Here is a 24,484-nt window from a genome sequence, read left to right as displayed (position 1 = left end):
CTTCTGAAAAAACACGGATAGTGCCGAAACTTGCCCTTTAAGGGAGCTGAGCGACAAGCCCTTTTCTAACCCCGATTGCAGGAAAGAAAGAAACTTGGGCAATGCAAATGGCCAGGGAGACACTCCCTGAGCAGAGCACCAGGATAAGAAAATCTTCCACGTTCTGTGGTAGATCTTAGCCGAATTCGACTTTCTAGCTTGTCTCATTGTGGCAACGACTCCTTGAGATAATCCTGCAGATGCTAGGATCCAGGACTCAATGGCCACACAGTCAGGTTCAGGGCCGCAGAATTCTGATGGAAAAACGGCCCTTGGGACAGTAAGTCTGGTCGGTCTGGCAGTGACCACGGTCGACCGATCGTGAGATGCCACAGATCCGGATACCACGACCTCCTCGGCCAGTCTGGAGCGACGAGTATGATGCGGCTGCACTCGGATCTGATCTTGCGTAGCACTCTGGGCAAGAGTGCCAGAGGTGGAAACACGTATGGGAGCTGAAACTGCGACCAATCTTGAACCAAGGCGTCTGCCGCCAGAGCTCTTTGATCGCGCGACCTCGCCATGAATGCCGGGACCTTGTTGTTGTGCCGGGATGCCATTAGGTCGACGTCCGGCACTCCCCAGCGGCGACAGATTTCCTGAAACACGTCCGGGTGAAGGGACCATTCCCCTGCGTCCATGCCCTGGCGACTGAGGAAGTCTGCTTCCCAGTTTTCTACGCCTGGGATGTGAACCGCGGATATGGTGGATGCTGTGTCCTCCACCCACATTAGAATGCGCCGGACTTCTTGGAAGGCTTGCCGACTGCGCGTCCCTCCTTGGTGGTTGATGTATGCCACCGCTGTGGAGTTGTCCGATTGGATTCGGATCTGCTTCCCTTCCAGCCACTGTTGGAAGGCCAGTAGAGCAAGATACACTGCTCTGATCTCCAGAACATTGATCTGAAGGGTGGACTCCTGCGGAGTCCACGTCCCCTGAGCCCTGTGGTGGAGAAATACCGCTCCCCACCCTGACAGACTCGCATCTGTCGTGACTACTGCCCAGGATGGGGGCAGGAAGGATCTTCCCTGAGACAATGAGGTGGGAAGGAGCCACCATTGTAGGGAGTCCTTGGCCGTCTGGGAAAGCGAGACTTTCCTGTCCAGTGACGTTGACTTCCCGTCCCATTGGCGGAGAATGTCCCATTGAAGTGGGCGCAGATGAAATTGCGCAAAGGGAACTGCTTCCATGGCTGCCACCATCTTCCCTAGGAAATGCATGAGGCGCCGCAAGGGATGCAACTGGCCCTGCAGAAGAGATTGCACCCCTGTCTGTAGTGACCGCTGCTTGTTCAGCGGAAGCTTCACTATCGCTGCTAGAGTATGAAACTCCATGCCAAGATACGTTAGTGATTGAGTCGGTGATAGGATCGACTTTGGAAAGTTGATGATCCATCCGAAAGACTGTAGGGTCTCCAGCGTAGCATTCAGGCTGTGCTGACATGCCTCTTGAGAGGGAGCTTTGACCAATAAATCGTCTAGGTAAGGGATCACCGAGTGTCCCTGAGAGTGCAAGACTGCTACCACCGCCGCCATGACCTTGGTGAAGACCCGTGGGGCTGTCGCCAGACCAAATGGCAGAGCTACGAACTGAAAATGGTCGTCTCCTATCACAAAACGTAGAAAACGTTGATGTTCTGTAGCAATTGGCACGTGGAGATAAGCATCTTTGATGTCTATTGAGGCAAGGAAGTCTCCTCTGGACATTGAGGCAATGACAGAACGCAGGGTTTCCATCCGGAACTTCCTGGCGTGCACATGTTTGTTGAGCCGTTTTAGGTCCAGAACAGGACGGAACGAGCCGTCCTTTTTTGGAACCACAAAGAGATTGGAGTAAAACCCTTGCCCTTGTTCCTGAGGAGGGACTGGGATCACCACTCCTTCCGCTCTTAGGGAGTCCACCGCCTGCAGCAGAGCATCTGCTCGGTCTGGATGTGGGGAGGTTCTGAAGAACCGAACTGGAGGACGAGAATTGAACTCGATTCTGTACCCGCGAGACAAAATGTCCGTCACCCACCGGTCTTTGACCTGTGACATCCAAATGCCGGAAAAGCGGGAGAGCCTGCCCCCGACCGGCGATGCGGAGGGAGGGGGCTGGAAGTCATGAGGTAGCCGCTTTGGAAGCGGTACCTCCATTTGCTTTCTTGGGGCGCGTGTGAGCCCGCCACGAATCTGAGTTTCTTTGCGTCCTCTGAGTCCCTTTGGACGAGGTAAATGGTGTCTTGCCCGAACCTCGAAAGGACTGAAACCTCTGCTGCCACCTTTTCTGCTGAGGTTTGGTTGTTCTGGGTTGTGGTAAAGAGGAGTCTTTACCCTTGGACTGCTTAATGATATCAGCCAATGGCTCGCCAAACAGTCTCTCTCTAGATAAAGGCAAACTGGTTAAACATTTTTTGGAACCAGCATCTGCTTTCCAGTCCTTTAACCACAAGGCTCTGCGCAAAACAACCGAATTGGCGGACGCCATTGAGGTGCGACTGGTAGATTCTAGGACCGCATTGATAGCGTAAGACGCAAACGCCGACATCTGCGTGGTAAGATGCGCCACTTGCGGCACTGCTGGATGTATGATAGCATCCACTTTTGCTAAGCCAGCTGAAATAGCCTGGAGTGCCCATACGGCTGCGAATGCCGGAGCAAACGACGCGCCGATAGCTTCATAGACAGATTTTAACCAAAGGTCCATCTGTCTGTCATTGGCATCTTTAAGTGAAGCGCCATCCTCCACTGCAACTATGGACCTAGCTGCGAGTTTGGAAATCGGGGGGTCTACCTTTGGACACTGGGTCCAGCGCTTGACCACATCAGGGGGGAAAGGGAAACGCGTATCTTTAGATCGTTTAGAGAAACGCCTTTCTGGGTGAGCGTCGTGCTTCTGGATTGATTCTCTGAAGTCAGAGTGATCCAAGAAAGCACTCAATTTACGCTTGGGATAAAGGAAACGAAACTTCTCCTGCTCTGCCGCTGCCTCTTCTGCTGAAGGGGCTGGGGGAGAAATATCCAACAGCCTATTGATGGCTGAGATAAGGTCGTTTACCATGGCATCCCCATCAGGGGTATCCAGGTTGAGAGGGGTTCCAGGAATGGATTCCTGATCACTCTCATCAGACACATCACAGGGAGACTGATTGCGCTGAGACCCTGAGCAGTGTGATGACGTCGAGGGTCTTTCCCAGCGAGCTCGCTTAGGGTGGCTGGGGCTATCATCTGAGTCATAATCCTCGGCCTGTGAAGCCGGGGACCCCCCTGTGGGCTGGATTAATTCCAAGTGAGGGGGACCTGAGGACAGAGGCCTCGCCGTGCCCAAAGACTGAGCCCCATGCATAGATTGCAAGGTTTCAAGGATTTTTGCCATAGAGACAGACATATTATCAGCAAAAACTGCAAAGTCTGTCCCTGTCACCGGGGCAGAACTTACAAGCGTCTCAGCCTGGGTCACTACCTCTCCTGACTCCGGCTGGCGAAGCAGCACCGGGTCGGAGCATTGCACACAATGGGAGCCTGCTGGTAGACCAGCCCCACATGCAGCACACGCAGTACACACAGCCCTGGCCTTGGCAGCCTTGCGTTTTGAGGATGGCATGTTGCTGCTTCCACAGAGTGATCTGGGAGAGCAGCCAGAAGCGACCTCACAGTGCAAGAAAAACAATATCTATATATCTGTACACAGTACACCGATACACCGTGAGGCACTAGAGGGACCAGCACAGAAAAATCGCTTACCGCCCGCTTAAAAAGCGGGTGTGTGGTCGCCAGATAGCCCCTAGTCCAGGTCTCCCAGAGCCTTGCGTCCTTCCTCCAGCCAGACTGCATGTAATGGCTGCCGGCGTCCTGAGAGGAAGGGGGGCGGGCCCTGGGCGTTCCTAGCTAAGAGCGGGAAGCCTGCTTCCCTCTGTGCCTAGTGTGAGGGCTGGAGCATGTAAATCAGGCTCCAGCCCTCGTCGCTGCTAGCGAACAGCGTCTCTCCCCTACCCTGAATGACAGGGTGGGGGCGGGAACGAATCGGAGCTGCCGGCGTCCTAGGCCCAAAAAGCCGGGGACTCAATTTATAACCGCCGCCGCCGTAAAAGCGCGGACGGCGGATCCCCGGCGCACCACAAGTCACAGCAGCGCCGCCCGGTCCAGAGGGGGTCGGCGCTGCGTTCCCATACACAAAAAATCCCCCAGTAATCTGTAGGGACACTAACTCCAACGTTGCGGTCCCCGGCGCACTACAACACCCAGCCAGCCCGGAGTGTGTCTGTGCCTGCCGGGGACACAGAGTACCTGTATGATGCAGGGCCTGTCCCTGATCGTACTCCTGCTCCGAATCCATCAGGTTCTAATGGGTCTGTGGATGGAGCCCGGCGTCAGAGCTGAGAGGCCGGCAGGATCCCACTTCCACAGAGCCCTACAAGGGGATGTGGAAGGAAAACAGCATGTCAGGCTCCAGCCCTGTACCAGCAATAGGTACCTCAACCTTACAACACCATCCAGGGGTGAGAAGGGAGCATGCTGGGGACACTATATGTGTCCTCTTTTCTTCCATCCGAAATAGTCAGCAGCTACTGCTGACTAAAATCTGTGGAGCTATGCATGGAATGTCTGACCTCCTTCGCACACAAAGCTAAAACTGGAGAACCCGTGATATCACGGGGGGGGTATAGCCAGAGGGGGAGGGGCCTTGCACTTTTGATGTAGTGCTTTGTGTGGCCTCCAGAGGGCAGTAGCTATACCCCAATCGTCTGGGTCTCCCAATAGAGCGCTGAAGAAAGACCACTTTCTGTGAAAGCCGAAACAAAGAAACCTCCCTAAGAGGCTCAAAGGGGGGTTTCTGCAAAACCGTGAGAACCAAATTGAGGTCCCAGGGATCCAAGGGCCGCCGGTAAGGCGGAATGATGTGAGACGCGCCCTGCATGAAGGTGCGGACCTGAGCCAGCCGAGCAAGACGCCGCTGGAACAGCACTGACAGAGCTGAGACTTGTCCCTTGAGAGAGTTGAGGGACAGTCCTAGCTGCAGACCGGACTGTAGAAAGGACAGAAGGGTCGGCAAGGAAAATGGCCAAGGAGGATGGCCGGAAGAGCGACACCGGGACAGGAAAATTTTCCAAGTCCTGTGATAGATCTTGGCGGAGGAAGACTTACGGGCCCGAGTCCTAGTGGAGATGACTTCAGGAGGGATACCAGAAGCCGTCAAGATCCAGGACTCAAGAGCCACGCCGTCAATTTGAGAGCCGCAGAATTCGGGAGGAAAAACGGACCTTGTGAGAGAAGGTCTGGACGGTCCGGAAGATGCCACGGCACCTCTACGGACAGGAGGAGCAGGTCTGGGTACCAATCTCGCCTGGGCCAGTCCGGTGCAATGAGGATGACTCGACGGCCCTCCATTCTGATCTTGCGCAGGACTCTGGGCAAGAGAGCTAGAGGGGGAAACACGTAGGACAGACGAAACTGGGACCAGTCTTGGACCAGAGCGTCCGCGGCGAATGCCTGAGGATCGTGGGAGCGAGCCATGTAAACGGGAACTTTGTTGTTGTGACGGGATGCCATTAGGTCCACGTCCGGAGTGCCCCATTTGCGGCAGATTGACTGAAAAACTGCCGGGAGCAGGGACCACTCGCCACTGTCCACGGTTTGACGGCTGAGATAATCTGCCTCCCAGTTTTCCACGCCTGGGATATGGACTGCGGATATGGTGGACTTGGAGTCCTCCGCCCATTGAAGGATGCGTTGTACCTCCAACACTGCCAGGCGGCTGCGTGTCCCGCCTTGGTGATTGATGTAGGCAACCGCTGTCGCGTTGTCCGACTGGACTCGGATGTGCCTGCCCGCCAGCAGATGGTGAAAAGCTAGGAGAGCCAGAAGCACGGCTCTGGTTTCCAACACATTGAGCGAAAGGGCTGATTCGGACGGAGTCCAAGTGCCCTGCGCTCGGTGGTGGAGACATACCGCTCCCCAGCCGGATAGACTGGCATCCGTGGTGAGGATCACCCAGGACGGGGCCAGAAAGGAACGCCCCTGGGACAGAGAGAGGGGCCGAAGCCACCACTGAAGAGAGCTCCTGGTCTGTGGCGACAGAGCCACTAACCTGTGCAAGGAGGAAGGCCGCTTGTCCCAGCAGCGGAGAATGTCCAGCTGCAGGGGACGCAGATGGAACTGGGCAAAGGGAACAGCCTCCATTGACGCCACCATCTGACCCAGCACCTGCATCAGGCGCCTGAGGGAATAACGGCGGGGCCTCAGCAGAGAGCGCACCGCCAGTTGGAGGGACTGCTGTTTGACTAAGGGCAACTTCACAAGTGCCGGCAAAGTCTCGAACTGCATCCCTAGGTACGTGAGACTCTGGGTCGAAGTCAGAGTGGACTTGGGAAGATTGACAAGCCACCCGAATTGGGCTATAGTGGCGAGAGCGAGACACTCCGCTGACAGTCCACGCTGGATGAAGCCCTTACCAGAAGGTCGTCCAGGTAAGGGATCACTGCCAACCCCTGTAGGTGCAGGACCGCAATCACTGCTGCCATGACCTTGGTGAATACCCGAGGAGCTGTGGCCAACCCGAAGGGGAGAGCCACGAATTGGAAATGTTCCTCTCCGATTGCAAAACGTAGCCAACGCTGGTGTGAAACTGCAATTGGCACATGCAGATAGGCATCTCTGATGTCGATGGATGCCAGGAAATCCCCTTGGGTCATTGAGGCAATGACTGATCGCAGAGACTCCATGCGAAAATGCCGCACCTGAACATGCTTGTTGAGAAGCTTGAGATCCAGGATGGGCCGGAAGGAACCGTCCTTCTTGGGGACTAGGAAGAGATTTGAGTAAAAACCTCTGAACCGTTCCCGGGCGGGAACCGGTGCAATTACTCCGTTGGCCTGCAAGGATGCCACGGCCTGTGAGAAGGCGGCGGCCTTGGAGCAGGGGGGAGTTGAGAGAAAAAAATCTGTTTGGCGGACTGGAAGAAAATTCTATCCTGTAGCCGTGGGAGATGATATCCCTTACCCACTGATCGGAGAAGTGTTGAAACCACGCGTCGCCAAAGTGGGAGAGCCTGCCACCGACTAAGGACGTTGCTGGCGCGGACAGATAGTCACGAGGAGGCTGCTGGTGGCAGCACCTCCTGCGGTCTTTTGTGGACGCGCTTTTGGGCGCCAGTTGGATTTCTGGTCCTTGGCTGAGTTACAGGACGAGGCCGAGGGCTTAGAGGAGGACCAGTTGGAGGAACGAAAGGAACGAAACCTCGACTGATTCCTGTCCTGGACAGGTTTCCTGGTTTTGGTTTGTGGCATGGAAGTACTCTTCCCGCCAGTAGCTTCCTTGATAATTTCATCCAGCTGTTCACCGAACAGCCGGGACCTAGCAAAAGGGAGTCCAGCAAGGTACTTCTTTGAAGAAGCATCTGCCTTCCACTCTCGAAGCCACAAGATCATGCGGATAGCGAGGCAATTAGCCGAAGCCACCGCAGTGCGGTGAGAAGCTTCCAGGATGGCAGACATGGCATAGGATGAAAAAGCCGAAGCTTGGGAAGTTAAGGAAACCATTTCGGGCATAGATTCCCTGGCGAGGGAATGCATCCCCTCTAGAGAAGCAGAGATGGCTTTGAGAGCCCACACTGCTGCAAAAGTCGGGGAGAACGAGGCCCCTGCCGCTTCATATACGGATTTGGCCAGAAGATCAATCTGGCGGTCAGTAGAATCCTTCAGAGAGGTGCCATCAGCCACCGATACAACGGTCCGGGCTGAGAGTCTAGACACCGGGGGGGTCTACCTTTGGGGAATGAGCCCACTCCTTGACCACCTCAGGTGGAAAGGGAAAGCGGTCATCAGAACCACGCTTTGGGAAGAGTTTGTCAGGACAGGCCCTGGGCTTGGTCACAGCGGCCTGAAAACTGGAGTGGTTAAAGAACACACTCTTTGCTCTCTTAGGCAAGGTAAACTGGTGCTTTTCTGCCAGAGAGGGTTGCTCCTCTGATACTGGCAGATTGAGATCCAGTACAGAATTAATGGACACAATCAAATCACTAACATCTGAGTCACTTTCGGACAGATCAATGGGGCACATGGAGTTAACCTCCGAGCCCCCCGTAAAGGCATCCTCCTCGTCCTGCGAGTCAGCTCCTGAATCAGAGCCGCGGGACGAGGAAGGAGAGGGAACCCTGCGTCTCTTCTTAGAAGGACGGGGTCTGGGACCAGATGATGAATCCTCTGTGAGCTCCGGTCCTGAGAGACCCCTAGCAGCAGAGGCACCCTGTGAAGGGGGCTGATGCATGTTCAGCAAAGTCCTGGAGAGAAGTCCCATGGAGTCAGCAAAAGACTGGGAGATAGACCTAGAAAAGGATTCTACCCAAGCCGGGGGTTCAGCCACAGGAATAGGGGCAGCCTGAGAGACCACTGGGGGTGAGACTCCAGGCTGAGGCACCGCCAGGTTAGAGCAGGCATCACAATGTGGGAATATGCTCGGTTCAGGCAGCAGGAGCTTACATGCAGTGCATACTGAATACAGCTTTGGAGCCTTGCTCCTCGTGTGAGACATGCTGCTGGAGTGGGGGCTCTGCCAGAGAATGAACCCCAGAGAGTATAATCAGAGGTCCACAACCGGAGACCGGTTGTGGCTTACCAGACCGCTGGAGCGGTGTTGTGTGCCCTCCAGATCCCGAAGCCCGGACCCCCAAGCACAGCAACTCAGCAGAGATGCTGCAGACCAGCGCTTGCAGAGAGAACGCTGAGAAAATGGCCGCTGGAGCGAAGAGAGGGGGCGGGACTTGCTCTGAGGAGCGGGAACTGGAGAGCTATAGAGACATGCCGTGGAGGAGGGACGCCCCAGCAGTGGGGAGTATCCAAAACGGCCGCCGGGCGGAGCCGAGCCTGTCCCTCTGCATGAGTGACATGCGAGGGCAGTGAAACCGAAACTAGGCCTCCGGCGAAGCTGGGGCCTAAATTTGAGCGGCGCGGCCGGCGCGCAGGCACCATCGGCGCGGTTCTCAGGCGACAGCCAGAGAACCCACCGGAAATGTCATAAAACACACTCAGCACACTCTCCCACAACAATAAAGTACAGGGACCCCCATATATAAACGTCTCAGGTACTTAGCTTGCTGAGACGCAGGGTTCCAAGTCCCTGGGGATGAGTGCTCCGGTCCGGCAGGGTCCTGAAGGGCTGCGGATGGAGACCGGTCTCCTGCCAAGCATGGAGACCGTGCTGGCTCCCACTTCAAGCCAGAGCCCAGGAGGGATGGTGAAGGAGCACGGCATGTAAGGCTCCAGCCTTGGAAATCAACCTTACAACACCGCCAACACAGTGGGGTGAGAAGGGACATGCCGGGAGTCCAGACTTGGACCCGCTTTTCTTCAAACTCTTTCCAAAAATCAAAAAATCAGATGAGAATGCATGTGTGGATGTATGCCTCCTGACACAAAGCGATAAACTGGCTAGATCTGGTTCTCCAGGGGGTGTATAAGCTCAGAGGGAGGAGCTACACTTTTAAGTGTAGTACTTTGTGTGTCCTCTGGAGGCAGAAGCTAAACACCCATGGTCTGGGTCTCCCAAAGGAACGATAAAGAAAAAAAGAGTGTCAAAATGCTTTGAACAATACATGGAACACAAAAACCTGGTTTAAACAAGTCATTTTCTGATTCTAGCATCCCATAAATAAATAAGCCTATACTCACTTCCAGTGTGGCCATGATTCCAGCGATGTCTAAAGCAGAGTTCCTGTGGCCCATGTGACATTGTTGTGACACGCGAGCCCAGTGACCAATCAGTACCCGGCGTCGCTCTCCTCGCCTTCAGACATTTGAGCTTCATGTGAGCACTGTGCTAACTTCCTGATTACACGTCCGAAGGCCACGAGAAGAAAGCCGGCGCTCATTGGTGGCGAGGCTCAAGTGTTATAATGTCAAGTGGCACCGGGAACGTGGTATTAAACATCACAGCCGCATCAGCGGGGCTTATTTTTATAGAGGTGAACAAGGGGAATAACAAAAAGGGTGTCCAAGTAGTGGACAACTCCTTTAACTATTTAGTTTCTGCCTCCCAGTAGCAGCGAACTATAACCCATGGTTCTGCGACCCCCAATAAACAGTAAAAGTAAAAATTTACAAAAATTTAATTTTTTCATCATTTCACTGCAACTACAATCTATTGTAAAACTGGGAAATGATTACATGGTAACAATCAATCAAAGTGGTCATTCAAAACTACAACTCATGCCTCAAATGGCTATATTAACAGAAATGTATGGCTGCCGAAAGAACACAAAAACAAAAGTCACCTAGCCATGGATGGGTTTAAGTAAAACTCCAGTAATATAGTAAAGTCTCTGCATGCAGAATCTCTCGTGTATGCTATGAGCTACCTACAGGGGTGTAGACATTATCGGGAACACTTATGGGTCATACCATATTGCCGTGGATTGTCCATCCATAATGGGCTCTGCTCAGGATAATCTGCTGGAACACTGAGCTGCAGCGGAGGCACACTGGGAAGGTTTTTATCATCTGGAATAAATTATACAAATATTAGATATAACAAAAGAGAAATAAAAGAGAAGGAAGTATGACTCATTTTATTTTTACTGCCTAGAAAATTAAGGTGTTTTCCAGGCTAAAACTTTTTTTCTTTAGCATTACAAGTTATATTGTACCTATTGTACCATCACCCATTCCCTGTAGACTGTGAGCCCTCGCGGGCAGGGTCCTCTCCTCCTATATCAGTCTGTTTTGTACTGTTAATGATTGTTGTACGTATACCCTCTTTCACTTGTAAAAGCGCCATGGAATAAATGGCGCTATAATAATAAAAAATTATTATTATTATTATTATTATTATTATTAATGTACATGAAGCAGGGAAAGTTGTTTAAAGGGGTTGTCCAGTCTGAAGCTATTGCTGCCCTACACCTGAGAAGTCATCAATATCATATTGGTGTGGGTCAGATCAATGCGTTTACATCTAGCAGCTGATCAGTGGGGGTGTGGATGCCCACCCAGATCTTATGCTGATAAACTAGGTCATTGATGTTATTAAACACGAGAAACCCTTAAGTTTTTTCACTATATAACATTAAACCCTTTCCAATACCATCATCCACCATCTAAACACCAATACAGTAAAATCCACATTGTGAAAGCCAAAATGTCCTCACGTGAGCCCAAAACCTCAATTAACGTCTACATGTATAGCATTACGAGGAGAACTCACATCAAGGGGGTTTTCAGGACTTTCAAGGTTGAAATTGAAGGGCCTATGACATTTTTCAACCTATATAACTAAGTAATTAATGACCTACCCTTTGAGTAGAAGCATTGAGATAAATGGGAGTCTCAACACCCAGCGCACACACCCACTGGTCAGCTGAAAACTGCACCGGCATTAGTCAGAACTAAGCACTATATGGGCAGAACACAGCAGCTCGCACCTTTCTTAATGACAAGAAATGCACTTCATCTTCCATTGAAGTAAATGTACTCTAGTACTAACTAATCATTGGGGGTTTGACTCCCACCAGTCACATAATGAGATAGGTCATCATTTGATAAGGCTTTGCAAATGGTGCCCACAAACTACTCAGGGAATCTACGCACCCCAAAAGCTAAATGGAGCTCCTTCTCGTCTGAGTATTACCATTGATACTTTATTGCCGTACTTAAAGAAATAGCATAATAATTTCCGTAATACTTTTAACTAGCCGAGGTATAAATGATATTTTTTTTTAGCCAAATTACCACATTCTTGGACACAATGGTTAATAAACTGGTGAAACATTTTACACCCTTCAGTGAATTTCCTGAGAGGTGTAGTTTAAAATTTTAAAAAAATGGGGTCACTTTGGATTTTTCTGTTGTTCTGGCACCCCAGGTATATGAAAGTGGTAAATGCAAACTATTCCCATCACGTCAAAAGCCAAATAGCGGTTTTTTCCTTCCCCTCCGCTGTGTGCCCAAACCGGTTCAGAACACATACTGGGTATTGTGGAGTTCAGAAGACATTATTTTACAAAAGACTGTGGGATCTCCATTTCCCGCAATAAATCCTTTTAAAAATGAAAAATATGGAGCTAAAAGTATAATTTTAGTGAGGGAAAAAAGCCAACCTATTTTTCACATTCACGACCCAGCATTATAAAATAATGTGAAGCGATAAATGATGTGTAAATGATGTGACGCATCCTTGAGTCCAAAATGACCGCCATATCCCTAGATGAATATGTGCTGTTATTTAGAAACTTATGGGCTCGGCTGCAGCATGACATCAATAACCTATTTCAGACAGAATTTGTCTCCTTATTGTCTGTGCCATGTCATTTGCTCAAACAGTGTATTTTGACCATATATGAGGTATTTTAGAGTTCAGCAGCAATTGAGTTGAATGCTTGGAGGACTGATGTCACTTTTGAAAGTTTTTAAACATGGGTCCCTCAATGTCACACACACAAAAAAAAAAAAGAAAAAAAACCCCCCACAGATTTTGGAAATTCAATTCTGTTGTAAAATTGCCGCTAGAACATTTAACTCCTAACATCCTAAAAATACCAATGTAAAGTAGGCATATGGAAAATGTTTTATTAACCATTTTGTGCGATATGGCCATAAAGGTATAAAAATTAAAAAAGTTTCTAATTGCAAGTTGTGTTAATTTGTTTGCCTATCTTCCAATATTTTAAATAAATCAGTGCAAATGTTATCGACCTAGATTTATAACCATCATGAAGTATGTGTCCCAATGAAACAAAACAAAACTCTGAAAATCAATGAGATCATAAGTTTTCCAAAGGATTACCCCCCATAAATTGGTTCTGTCAGAAAAGGTCAAAACTTGCTTAAGGGGTTAATGTCTAACAATTAAGTGGTCATTTTATTTAAAGGGAACCGGTCATCAGAAATTTAGCTATAAAGCTAAAAGTTCCCCCCTCTGCAGCTCCTGGGCTGCATTCTAGGAAGCTTCCTATAGATTTTGTGTCACCTTTTATCCCAAAATAAACACTTTATAAACTGGTACCTTTTCGTATGTAAATTTCTTAAATTTTCCATGTGGGCGGGCTGTCTGATGTACGTTGCTGTTCCTCCATCATATTTACGCCGCCCCCGAACGCTGAATTTGAAAGTTCAGGACACCGCCCCTGGGTGCCCGTGGTCCAGCGCATGCGCTGTTCCACTGTAGCGGTGCCGTGCACTGTGTGCACGTGCGACCGCTGTGACGCTTTGCGCGGGCACGAGGTTATGGGCGGTGCTGTTAGTGTCATCAGTAAGTGCCGCCCATAACCTCGTGACCGCACTTTCCCCTATTCCTCCAGCGTTATGCGCAAGCGCTGGAGGAATGATGCCCGGACGTCCCCTCCTTCCCATCATGCTCAGCACGAGGTCACGAGGTTATGGGCGGCACTTACTGATGACACTAACAGCGCCGCCCATAACCTCGTGCCCGCGCAAAGCGTCACAGCGGTCGCACGTGCACACAGTGCACGGCACCGCTACAGTGGAACAGCGCATGCGCTGGACCACGGGCACCCAGGGGCGGTGTCCTGAACTTTCAAATTCAGCGTTCGGGGGCGGCGTAAATATGATGGAGGAACAGCAACGTACATCAGACAGCCCGCCCACATGGAAAATTTAAGAAATTTACATACGAAAAGGTACCAGTTTATAAAGTGTTTATTTTGGGATAAAAGGTGACACAAAATCTATAGGAAGCTTCCTAGAATGCAGCCCAGGAGCTGCAGAGGGGGGAACTTTTAGCTTTATAGCTAAATTTCTGATGACAGGTTCCCTTTAATGATTCCAGTTGATGAATAATTTACCTAATCTATCCAAGCAAGGCTGGTTTCACAACAGCGTTTGCCGATCGGCAAAAAAAAAAAAAAAACGCATCTTACCGGATCTGTTGTCTGCTCAATGCTATGTCAATGGACTTGCGGCAACATGCGTTTGCTCAAACGTAATTCACAGGATCCAGTAAATAACACTTGCGTTTGGATGCGTTCAACTCAAATTCAACAGGATCCAGTCACATGCAGTATGCGTTTTTTTTTTTGCCTCAAGGCAAAAAAAAGAGAATTTTGTTTACTTACCGTAAATTCTTTTTCTTATAGTTCCGACATGGGAGACCCAGACCATGGGTCTATAGCTTCTGCCTCCGGAGGACACACAAAGTACTACACTAAAAAGTGTAGCTCCTCCCTCCGAGCATATACACCCCCTGGATGACCAAATCTAGCCAGTTTAGTGCAAAAGCTGAAGGAGGACATCCACCCACAAGTAGAGATAGAGCAAAACCCGGAACAACCGGAACCTCTGTCTACAACAACAGCCGGTGAAAACACACGGAACAAGAAAACTGCCAACAGGCAACAGGGAGGGTGCTGGGTCTCCCATGTCGGAACTATAAGAAAAAGAATTTACGGTAAGTAAACAAAATTCTCTTTTTCTTAATCGTTCCTTATGGGAGACCCAGACCATGGGACGTCTCAAAGCAGTCCATGGGTGGGAATAAACAGAAAACTGAGAAGTAGGCAAAACCTAACTTCACAAATGGGCGACAGCCGCCTGAAGGATGAGTCTGCCCAAGCTCGCATCTGCCGAAGCATGAGCATGCACTTGGTAGTGCTTCGAAAAGGTGTGCAGACTAGACCAAGTGGCAGCCTGACAGACCTGCTGAGCCGTAGCCTGGTGCCTGAAAGCCCAAGAGGCACCGACAGCTCTGGTCGAGTGCGCCTTAATCCCCGGCGGGGGAGGCACTTGAGAACATTGGTAGGCATTGGATATGGCCGACCTAATCCAACGAGCTAGGGTCGGTTTAGAAGCCGAGAAACCCTTGCGCTGACCTGTGGTCAGCACAAAAAGAGAGGTGCACCGCCTATGAGCGGCGGTGCGTGACACACAGATCCGGAGCGCCCGCACCAAATCTAAAGTATGCAACGCTTTCTCAAAGCGATGCACAGGGGCCGGACAAAGGGAAGGCAGGGAAATGTCCTGGTTAAGGTGGAAAGGAGACACCACCTTAGGGAGAAAGTCCGGAGTCGGACGGAGAACCACCTTGTCTTGGTGAAAAAACAAAAAGGGTGACTCCGAAGAGAGCGCAGCCAAATCAGAGACTCTCCTAAGAGAAGTTATGGCCACCAGAAAGACCACTTTCTGTGAAAGTCGAAACAAAGAAACCTCCCTAAGAGGCTCAAAGGGGGGTTTCTGTAAGGCCGTGAGGACCAGATTAAAGTCCCAGGGATCCAAAGGCCGCCGGTAAGGTGGAATGATGTGAGATGCGCCCTGCATGAAGGTGCGCACCTGGGCCAGTCGGGCGATACGCTGCTGGAACAACACTGACAGGGCCGAGACCTGTCCCTTGAGGGAATTGAGGGATAGTCCTAGCTGCAGACCGGACTGTAGAAAGGACAGGATGGTCGGCAAGGAAAACGGCCAAGGAGCATGGCCGGAAGAGCAACACAAGGACAGGAAAATTCTCCAAGTCCTGTGGTAAATCCTGGCCGAGGAAGACTTCCGAGCCTGAGTCATAGTGGAGATGACCTCGGAAGGAATGCCTGAAGCCGTCAAGATCCAGGACTCAAGAGCCACGCCGTCAATCTGAGAGCCGCAGAATTCTGGCGGAAAAACGGACCTTGTGAGAGAAGGTCTGGGCGGTCCGGGAGATGCCACGGCACCTCTACGGACAGACTGAGCAGATCTGGGTACCAAGCTCGCCTGGGCCAGTCTGGAGCAATGATTATGACCCGACGGCCCTCCATTCTGATCTTGCGCAGGACTCTGGGCAAGAGAGCTAGAGGGGGAAACACGTAGGCCAGACGGAACTGGGACCAATCCTGAACCAGCGCGTCCGCTGCCAAGGCCTGAGGATCGTGGGAGCGAGCCACGTAAACCGGGACCTTGTTGTTGTGCCGGGATGCCATTAGATCCACTTCCGGAGTGCCCCACTTGCGGCAGATTGACCGGAACACTGCCGGATGCAGGGCCCACTCGCCGCTGTCCACGGTTTGACGGCTGAGATAATCTGCCTCCCAGTTTTCTACGCCTGGGATGTGGACTGCGGATATGGTGGACTTGGAGTCCTCCCGTCCACTGAAGGATGCGTTGAACTTCCAACATTGCTAGGCCGCTGCGAGTCCCGCCCTGGTGATTGATGTAGGCAACTGCTGTCGCGTTGTCTGACTGGACTCGAATGTGCTTGCCCGCCAACAGGTGGTGAAAGGCTACGAGAGCTAGGAGCACAGCTCTGATTTCCAGCACATTGATCGAGAGGGCTGATTCGGACGGAGTCCAAGTGCCCTGTGCTCGGTGGTGGAGAAACACTGCTCCCCAGCCGGATAGACTGGCATCCGTGGTGAGAATCACCCAGGACGGGGCCAGAAAGGAGCGTCCCTGGGACAGAGAGAGGGGCCGAAGCCACCACTGAAGAGAGCTCCTGGTCTGCGGCGACACAGCCACTAGCCTGTGCAAGGAAGAGGTCCGCTTGTCCCAAAAGCGGAGAATGTCCAGCTGCAGAGGACGCAGATGGAACTGGGCAAAGGGAACCGCTTCCATTGACGCCACCATCTGACCCAGCACCTGCATGAGGTGCCTGATGGAATGACGGCGGGGCTTCAACAGAGAACGCACCGCCAGGGACTGCTGTTTGACTAAGGGCAGCTTCACAAGTGCCGGCAGAGTCTCGAATTGCATCCCTAGGTACGTAAGTTTCTGGGTCGGAGTCAGAGTGGACTTGGGCAAATTGACAAGCCACCCGAATTGAACAAGCGTGGCGAGAGTGAGCGAAACACTCCGCTGACAGTCTGCACTGGATGAAGCCTTGACTAGACGGTCGTCCAGGTAAGGAATCACTGCCAACCGCTGGAGGTGCAGAACCGCAACCACTGCTGCCATGACCTTGGTGAATACACGAGAGGCCGTGGCTAACCCGAAGGGAAGAGCCACGAATTGGAAATGTTCCTCTCCGATTGCAAAATGTAGCCAACGCTGGTGTGAAACTACAATTGGCACATGCAGATAGGCATCTCTGATGTCGATGGATGCTAGAAAATCTCCTTGCGTCATTGAGGCAATGACCGATCGCAGAGATTCCATGCGAAAGTGCCGCACCTGAACATGCTTGTTGAGAAGCTTGAGATCCAGGATGGGCCGGAAGGAACCGTCCTTCTTGGGGACTAGGAAGAGGTTTGAGTAGAAACCTCTGAACCGTTCCCGGGCGGGAACCAGCACAATTACTCCGTTGGCCTGCAAGGATGCCACGGCCTGAGAGAAGGCGGCGGCTTTGGAGCAGGGGGGAGTGGACAGAAAAAATCTGTTTGGCGGGCTGGAAGAAAATTCTATCCTGTAGCCGTGGGAGATGATATCCTGCACCCACTGATCGGAGACGTGTTGAAACCACACGTCGCCAAAGTGGGAGAGCCTGCCACCGACCAAGGACGTTGCTGGCGCAGCCAGATAGTCAAGAGGAGGCTGCCTTAGTGGCAGCGGCTCCTCCGTTCTTCTGAGGACGCGGCTTCGTGCGCCAGCTGGGTTTTCGATCCTTGGCTGACTTAGTGGACGAGGCTGAGGGCTTAGAGGATGACCAGTTAGAGGAACGAAAGGAACGAAACCTCGACTGGTTCCTGCCCTGGACAGGTTTTCTGGTTTTAGTTTGTGGCAAGGAAGTACTCTTCCCGCCAGTAGCTTCCTTAGTAATTTCATCCAGTTGTTCACCGAACAGCCGGGACCCAGCAAAGGGGAGCCCAGCAAGGTACTTCTTGGAAGAAGCGTCTGCTTTCCACTCTCGAAGCCACAAGATCCTGCGGATCGCGAGGGAATTAGCGGAAGCCACCGCCGTGCGGCGAGAAGCCTCCAGAATGGCAGACATGGCATAGGATGAAAAAGCCGAAGCCTGGGAAGTTAAGGCAACCATTTCGGGCATAGAGTCCCTGGCGAGGGAATGTATCTCCGCCAGAGAAGCAGAGACGGCCTTAAGAGCCCACACTGCTGCAAAAGACGGGGAGAACGAGGCCCCTGCCGCCTCATATACAGATTTGGCCAGAAGGTCAACCTGGCGGTCAGTGGGATCCTTAAGTGAGGTGCCATCGGCCACAGATACAACTGTCCGGGCTGAGATTCTAGACACCGGAGGATCTACCTTTGGTGAATGAGCCCACTCCTTGACCACCTCTGGTGGAAAGGGAAAACGGTCATCAGAACTACGCTTTGGGAAGCATTTGTCAGGACAGGCCCTGGGCTTGGTCACAGTGGCCTGAAAACTGGAGTGGTTAAAAAACATACTCCTTGCTCTCTTAGGTGAGGTAAACTGGTGTTTTTCTACCAGAGAGGCTTGTTCCTCTGACACTGGTGGATTGAGGTCCAGTACAGAATTAATGGACGCAATCAAGTCACTAACATCCGCATCACCTTCAGATAGATCAATGGGGTACATAGAGGTAGCGTCCGAGCCCACAGTAAAGGCATCCTCCTCGCCCTGCAATTCAGCTCGTGAATCAGAGCCGTGGGACGAGGAAGGAGAAGAGTCCCTGCGTCTCCGTTTAGGAGGACGGGGTCCGGGAACAGATGAAAAATCCTCTGTGAGCTCTGCAGAGCGAGTCGGAGCAGCAGAGGCGCCCTGAGAAGGGGGCTGATGCATTGTCAGCAGAGTCCGGGACAGCTGTCCCATGGAGTCGGCAAAGGACTGGGAGATAGCCTTAGAAAACGATGCTACCCAAGCCGGGGGTTCAGCCACCGGGGCTGGAGCAGCCGGAGGGACCCCTGGGGAGACTCCAGGCTGAGGCACCACCATGTTAGAGCAGGCATCACAATGTGGATATGTGCTCGGTTCAGGCAGTATGAGCTTACATGCAGTGCATATAGAGTAAAGCCTTGCAGCCTTGCTCCTAGTGAGAGACATGCTGCTGAGGTGGAGGTTCTGCAGTAAAGAACACACTCCTTCAGAATGACCCCCAGAGAGTGTACAATAAAGTCCACAACCAGAGGTTGTGGCTTACCAGGCCGTTTTGTGTGCCCTCCGGATTCCACAGCTTGGACCCCCAGACAGATGCAGAAGCTGCAGCAGCCAGCGCCGATCAGTGTGTGAACGCTGATAAAATGGCGCCGGAGTGAGGAGGGGGGGCGGGGTTGAGTCCAAGAGCGGGAATCGGAGGGCCAAGGAGAAATACAGGGGAGGGAAACATCTCCTCAGAGAGGAGTGCCCTCCCCTGAGCTGAACGTCCGGTGGGCGGCGCCGCACTGTCCCCCTGCATGACTGACATGCAGGGGCAGTGAAAACGAAACTAGGCCGCAGCCGAAGCCAAGGCCTAAATTTTCCCATGCGGCCGACGAGCAGGCACCCTCGGCGCGGTTCTCAGGAGAAAACCAGAGAACCGGCCGGAAATCACAGCAAAGTGAAAAAACACACTCTCCCCACAATAAATGTACAAGGGACCCCTCAATAACGTCTCAATACTTAGCTTATGAGACGCAGGGCCAGGTCCCTGAGGGGTGAGCGCTCCGTCCGGCAGGGTCCTGAAAGGGCTGCGGATGGAGACCGGTCTCCTGCAAAGCAGTGAGAACCGTGATGGCTCCCACTTCAAGCCAGAGCCCGAGGGATGGTGAAGAAGCGCGGCATGTAAGGCTCCAGCCTTGTAAAATCAACCTTAACAGCACCGCCGACAAAGTGGGGTGAGAAGGGACATGCCGGGAGTCCAGTTTGGACCCGCTTTTCTTCCAACTCTTTGAAATCAAAAATCAGATGAGAATGCACGTGTGTGTGACCTCCTGAACACAAAGCATTGAACTAGCTAGTAGATTTGGTCATCCAGGGGGTGTATATGCTCTGAGGGAGGAGCTACACTTTTTAGTGTAGTACTTTGTGTGTCCTCCGGAGGCAGAAGCTATACACCCATGGTCTGGGTCTCCCATAAGGAAAGATGAAGAAAACGCTGATGTGAAACCAGCCTAAATTATTTGCTGGACAACCCCTTGAGCCTAGAAAGGCTCCTCAACAATCTCCTTGGCTCGTGTTCACACCATTCTTTCGTCATCAGAACCATTACACAGTTTACTGCAGACTTCACAACTCCTTTCTTACATTCTAATATGGCATTTACCACGATTAGGCCTCAGAAATAACCAAGGAATGGTACAAAGCAGAGATGCAAGATACACTGCTCCAGAAATGTTATTTCATAGGGAATATAAGTACTCACTATCACACGCGGGTCAGAGCCGCCGGCTCCTGTGTAAGCCACAGTGGAGATCATATGTTACATAGGGAGAAGAGTTCCAGATATCAATACTCACCTAACTTACAAATGAGATGGACAGTTCCATTATTACTACAATGGGAAGGATCAAGGTTGACTAAAAATTTAGAGTGTAGTTTTGCAACTTCCCCCTGGAGAACGTTTGGAATAGTTTGTCTCTCGTCCTCTTCATATTTCCTCTTTCGGGGAATTACCGTTTGAGCTCTAAAATGACAACATTGCTCCATCAGAGACATTTTATAGAACATATAATATGGATTAGCTGCAGGCTAAATCTCTACAGGCAGCAAATGTGCTTCAGCTGCCCTGCAATCTTGTGAAAATATCACATATGGAATACATATTGTGAAGTCAAGGTCAAATACTGGAAATGTGTACAGGTAATTGCTATCTAATAAGGTAGACATCGCATTGATTCTGTGGTGCACTAACTTACGTGATGGGCTGCCCATGGATAGCAGTCATTGCTGGTACAAATGTCCGGTACAACGAGTGGTTAAATACAGGTGATCTAATATTTGCTAGGACAGCATCCAGCAATGGTTGACACAGATATTGCTGCTTTGTGGAAGGTACAGTCGGAGGAGGTGGCGTTGTCTGGAAGGGAAAAAAAAATATAAATAAATAAAAGACGACTAAGTTTCAGGAGATAGTAATTTAAGACTTAAAAGGGAACATACCAGGGGCTTTAATTCTGCCCAAATCATGGTCACAACAAATCAGAGCCCGGCTACACGATTAAAGCCAAGTATGCATTTATTTTAAACGCTCTGGCATTTCAGAGAAGATGCAGCCGACCGGGAATCAGCCAGATACAAGACTACTCTGGCGCCTTCCCACACCACTCTAGACTGACCGATTTCTCCCATTCGTGCATACAGAGATCGGTCAATCATCTGGGACAGTGCTGGGACAAGCCAGCCGAAGGCAGTAGACGGGTTTGGTCCCACTGCCTCAGAACGCTGGAATACTTCAGAGAAAACAAGACCTGGCTGTAACCGATTCATGCCGCCTGTGACCAAAATAGGTCCAACAAATCTGTTATGTAAGATTTGCAATACATTTTCTTATTAACGATTAAAATTATAGATCTTCAAGTTTTTGGTTTTTTTTTTAACTTTTCTTATATGAATTGATCTTTTGGTCGCAATATAACCAATGTTCCAAGTTAAAAATAAGTTAAAAACTAAAAACAGAAGAATTTGAGAGACATCACTTACTACGATCATGTCATTCTTTAACTTTTCCAGCGCAATTTCACATTTCTGCAAGGTCTGTAAGGGGCACCTTTATCAGGGGGAAAAGAAAAGGTAAAAAGTAAAATACAAAAACTAAAAAAAAAAAAAGGGACCTGAAAGAGAAGGGAATTTTGTTTACTTACCGTAAATTCCTTTTCTTCTAGCTCCAATTGGGAGACCCAGACAGTGGGTGTATAGCTACTGCCTCTGGAGGCCGCACAAAGAACTACACTTAAAAGTGTAAGGCCCCTCCCCTTCTGGCTATACACCCTCCCGTAGGAGTACGGATTCCTCAGTTTTAGTACCAAAGCAAGAAGGAGGAAAGCCAATAACAGTTTCAAAAACAAATTCAATCCGATAACAAGATCGGAGAACTTAAGAAACAACATGAACAACATGTGCACCCGAAAAACGAAACCCTAAGAACAAATAGGGCGGGTGCTGGGTCTCCCAATTGGAGCTAGAAGAAAAGGAATTTACGGTAAGTAAACAAAATTCCCTTCTTCTTTTTCGCTCCTAATTGGGAGACCCAGACAGTGGGACGTCCAAAAGCAGTCCCTGGGTGGGTAAAAAGATACCACATGAACGGGCTGTCAGACAGCCTCTTCCTACAGGTGGGCCACCGCCGCCTGAAGGACCTGTCTACCTAGGCTGGCATCTGCCGAAGCGTAGGTATGCACTTGATAGTGTTTGGTAAACGTGTGCAGACTCGACCAGGTAGCCGCCTGGCACACTTGCTGAGCCGTAGCCTGATGCCGCAATGCCCAGGACGCACCCACGGCTCTGGTAGAATGGGCCTTCAGTCCAGATGGAATCGGAAGCCCAGCAGAACGGTATGTGTGAAGAATTGGTTCCTTGATCCACCGCGCCAGGGTGGATTTGGAAGCTTGCGATCCCTTATGCTGACCAGCGACTAGGACAAAGAGCGCATCAGAACGGCGTAGAGACGCCGTGCGAGAAATGTAAATCCTGAGTGCTCTCACCAGGTCCAACAGATGTAAACCCTTTTCAAATTGGTGAACTGGATGCGGACACAAAGATGGCAAAGTGATATCCTGATTGAGATGAAAGGAAGAAACCACCTTGGGAGAAAACTCTGGAATTGGACGCAGTACTACCTTGTCTTGGTGAAACACCAGGAAGGGAGATTTGCAAGATAACGCCGCTAGCTCGGACACTCTTCGAAGAGACGTGACCGCCACAAGAAAAACTACCTTTTGTGAAAGCCGAGAAAGGGGAACCTCTTTCAAAGGCTCGAAAGGCGGCTTCTGGAGAGCAATGAGAACCTTGTTCAGATCCCAGGGTTCCAATGGCCGTCTGTAAGGAGGAACGATATGACAAACTCCTTGGAGAAACGTGCGTACTTTAGAAAGCCGTGCCAAGCGCTTCTGAAAGAATACGGATAGCGCGGAGACTTGACCCTTAAGCGAGCTAAGCGACAAACCTTTTTCCAACCCAGACTGCAGGAAGGAAAGAAAAATTGGCAATGCAAATGGCCAGGGAGAAAACCCTTGAGCCAAGCACCACGCTAAGAATATCTTCCACGTCCTGTGATAGATCTTAGCTGAGGATGGTTTTCTAGCCTGTCTCATTGTGGCAACAACTTTATGAGATAAACCTGAGGCCGCTAGGATCCAGGACTCAATGGCCACACAGTCAGGTTCAGGGCCGCAGAATTCAGATGGAAAAACGGCCCTTGAGACAGCAAATCTGGACGGTTTGGTAGTGTCCACGGTTGGCCTACCGTGAGATGCCACAGATCCGGGTACCACGACCTTCTTGGCCAATCTGGAGCGACGAGTATGGCTCGATGGCAGTCGGACTTGATTTTCCGGAGAACTCTGGGTAACAATGCTAGAGGTGGGAACACATAGGGGAGTCGGAATTGCGACCAATCCTGAACCAAGGCGTCTGCCGCCAGCGCTCGGTGATCGTGAGACCGTGCCATGAAAACTGGGACCTTGTTGTTGTGCCGTGACGCCATCAGATCGACGTCCGGCGTCCCCCAGCGGCAACAGATCTGCTGAAACACGTCCGGGTGAAGGGACCATTCTCCTGCGTCCATGCCCTGGCGACTGAGAAAGTCTGCTTCCCAGTTTTCCACGCCTGGGATGTGAACTGCGGATATGGTGGACGCTCTGCTTTCCACCCACGTCAAAATCCGCTGGACTTCTTGAAAAGCTTGGCGACTGCGTGTTCCCCCTTGGTGGTTGATGTACGCCACCGCCGTGGAATTGTCCGACTGAATCCGAATCTGCTTGCCTTCCAGCCATTGTTGGAAGGCTCGCAGGGCAAGATAGATTGCTCTGATTTCCAGAACATTGATCTGCAGGGTGGACTCTTCCTGAGTCCACGTCCCCTGAGCCCTGTGGTGGAGAAACACCGCTCCCCACCCTGATAGGCTCGCATCCGTCGTGACCACTGCCCAGGACGGGGGAAGGAACGACTTTCCCTGTGACAATGAGGTGGGGAGAAGCCACCAACGCAGAGAGTCCTTGGCAGTCTGAGAGAGGGAGACAGTCCTGTCGAGGGACGTCGATTTCCCGTCCCATTGGCGTAGAATGTCCCATTGTAGAGGGCGCAGATGAAACTGCGCGAACGGGACTGCCTCCATTGCTGCTACCATCTTTCCTAGGAAATGCATGAGGCGCCTCAGTGAGTGCGACTGGCTCTGAAGGAGAGATTGCACTCCAGTCCGTAGCGAGCACTGCTTGTCCAGTGGAAGCCTCACTATCGCTGAGAGAGTATGAAACTCCATGCCAAGAAAAGTCAGAGATTGGGTCGGGGTTAGATGAGACTTTGGAAAGTTGATAATCCAACCGAAACTCTGGAGAGTGTCTAGTGCCACCTTCAGACTGTGTTGGCATGCCTCTTGAGAGGGTGCCTTTATAAGCAGGTCGTCTAGATACGGGATGACCGAGTGACCCTGCGAGTGCAGAACAGCTACTACTGCTGCCATGACTTTGGTGAAGACCCGGGGGGCTGTTGCCAGACCGAAAGGTAACGCTACG

General features: G+C 51.2%; 1 protein-coding gene across 2 annotated transcripts in view; it reads right to left on the bottom strand.

The window, feature by feature from the left end:
- MED15 (mediator complex subunit 15) overlaps positions 1-24,484 on the bottom strand; it is a 101,234-nt gene that overhangs the window by 5,027 nt on the left and 71,723 nt on the right. For both annotated transcript variants that reach the window (XM_075321684.1, XM_075321694.1), the window contains 4 exons: positions 21,456-21,522; positions 20,672-20,832; positions 20,273-20,439; positions 10,412-10,510 (listed from right to left, as the gene is read on the bottom strand). In XM_075321684.1, the coding sequence (XP_075177799.1) occupies positions 10,412-10,510; positions 20,273-20,439; positions 20,672-20,832; positions 21,456-21,522 (494 nt within the window). The remainder of the gene's footprint in view (positions 1-10,411; positions 10,511-20,272; positions 20,440-20,671; positions 20,833-21,455; positions 21,523-24,484) is intronic.

This window comes from Anomaloglossus baeobatrachus, chromosome 1 (genome assembly GCF_048569485.1).
Source record: "Anomaloglossus baeobatrachus isolate aAnoBae1 chromosome 1, aAnoBae1.hap1, whole genome shotgun sequence".
Lineage (NCBI taxonomy): Eukaryota > Metazoa > Chordata > Amphibia > Anura > Aromobatidae > Anomaloglossus > Anomaloglossus baeobatrachus.
This window is presented reverse-complemented; position numbering and strand designations above follow the sequence as displayed.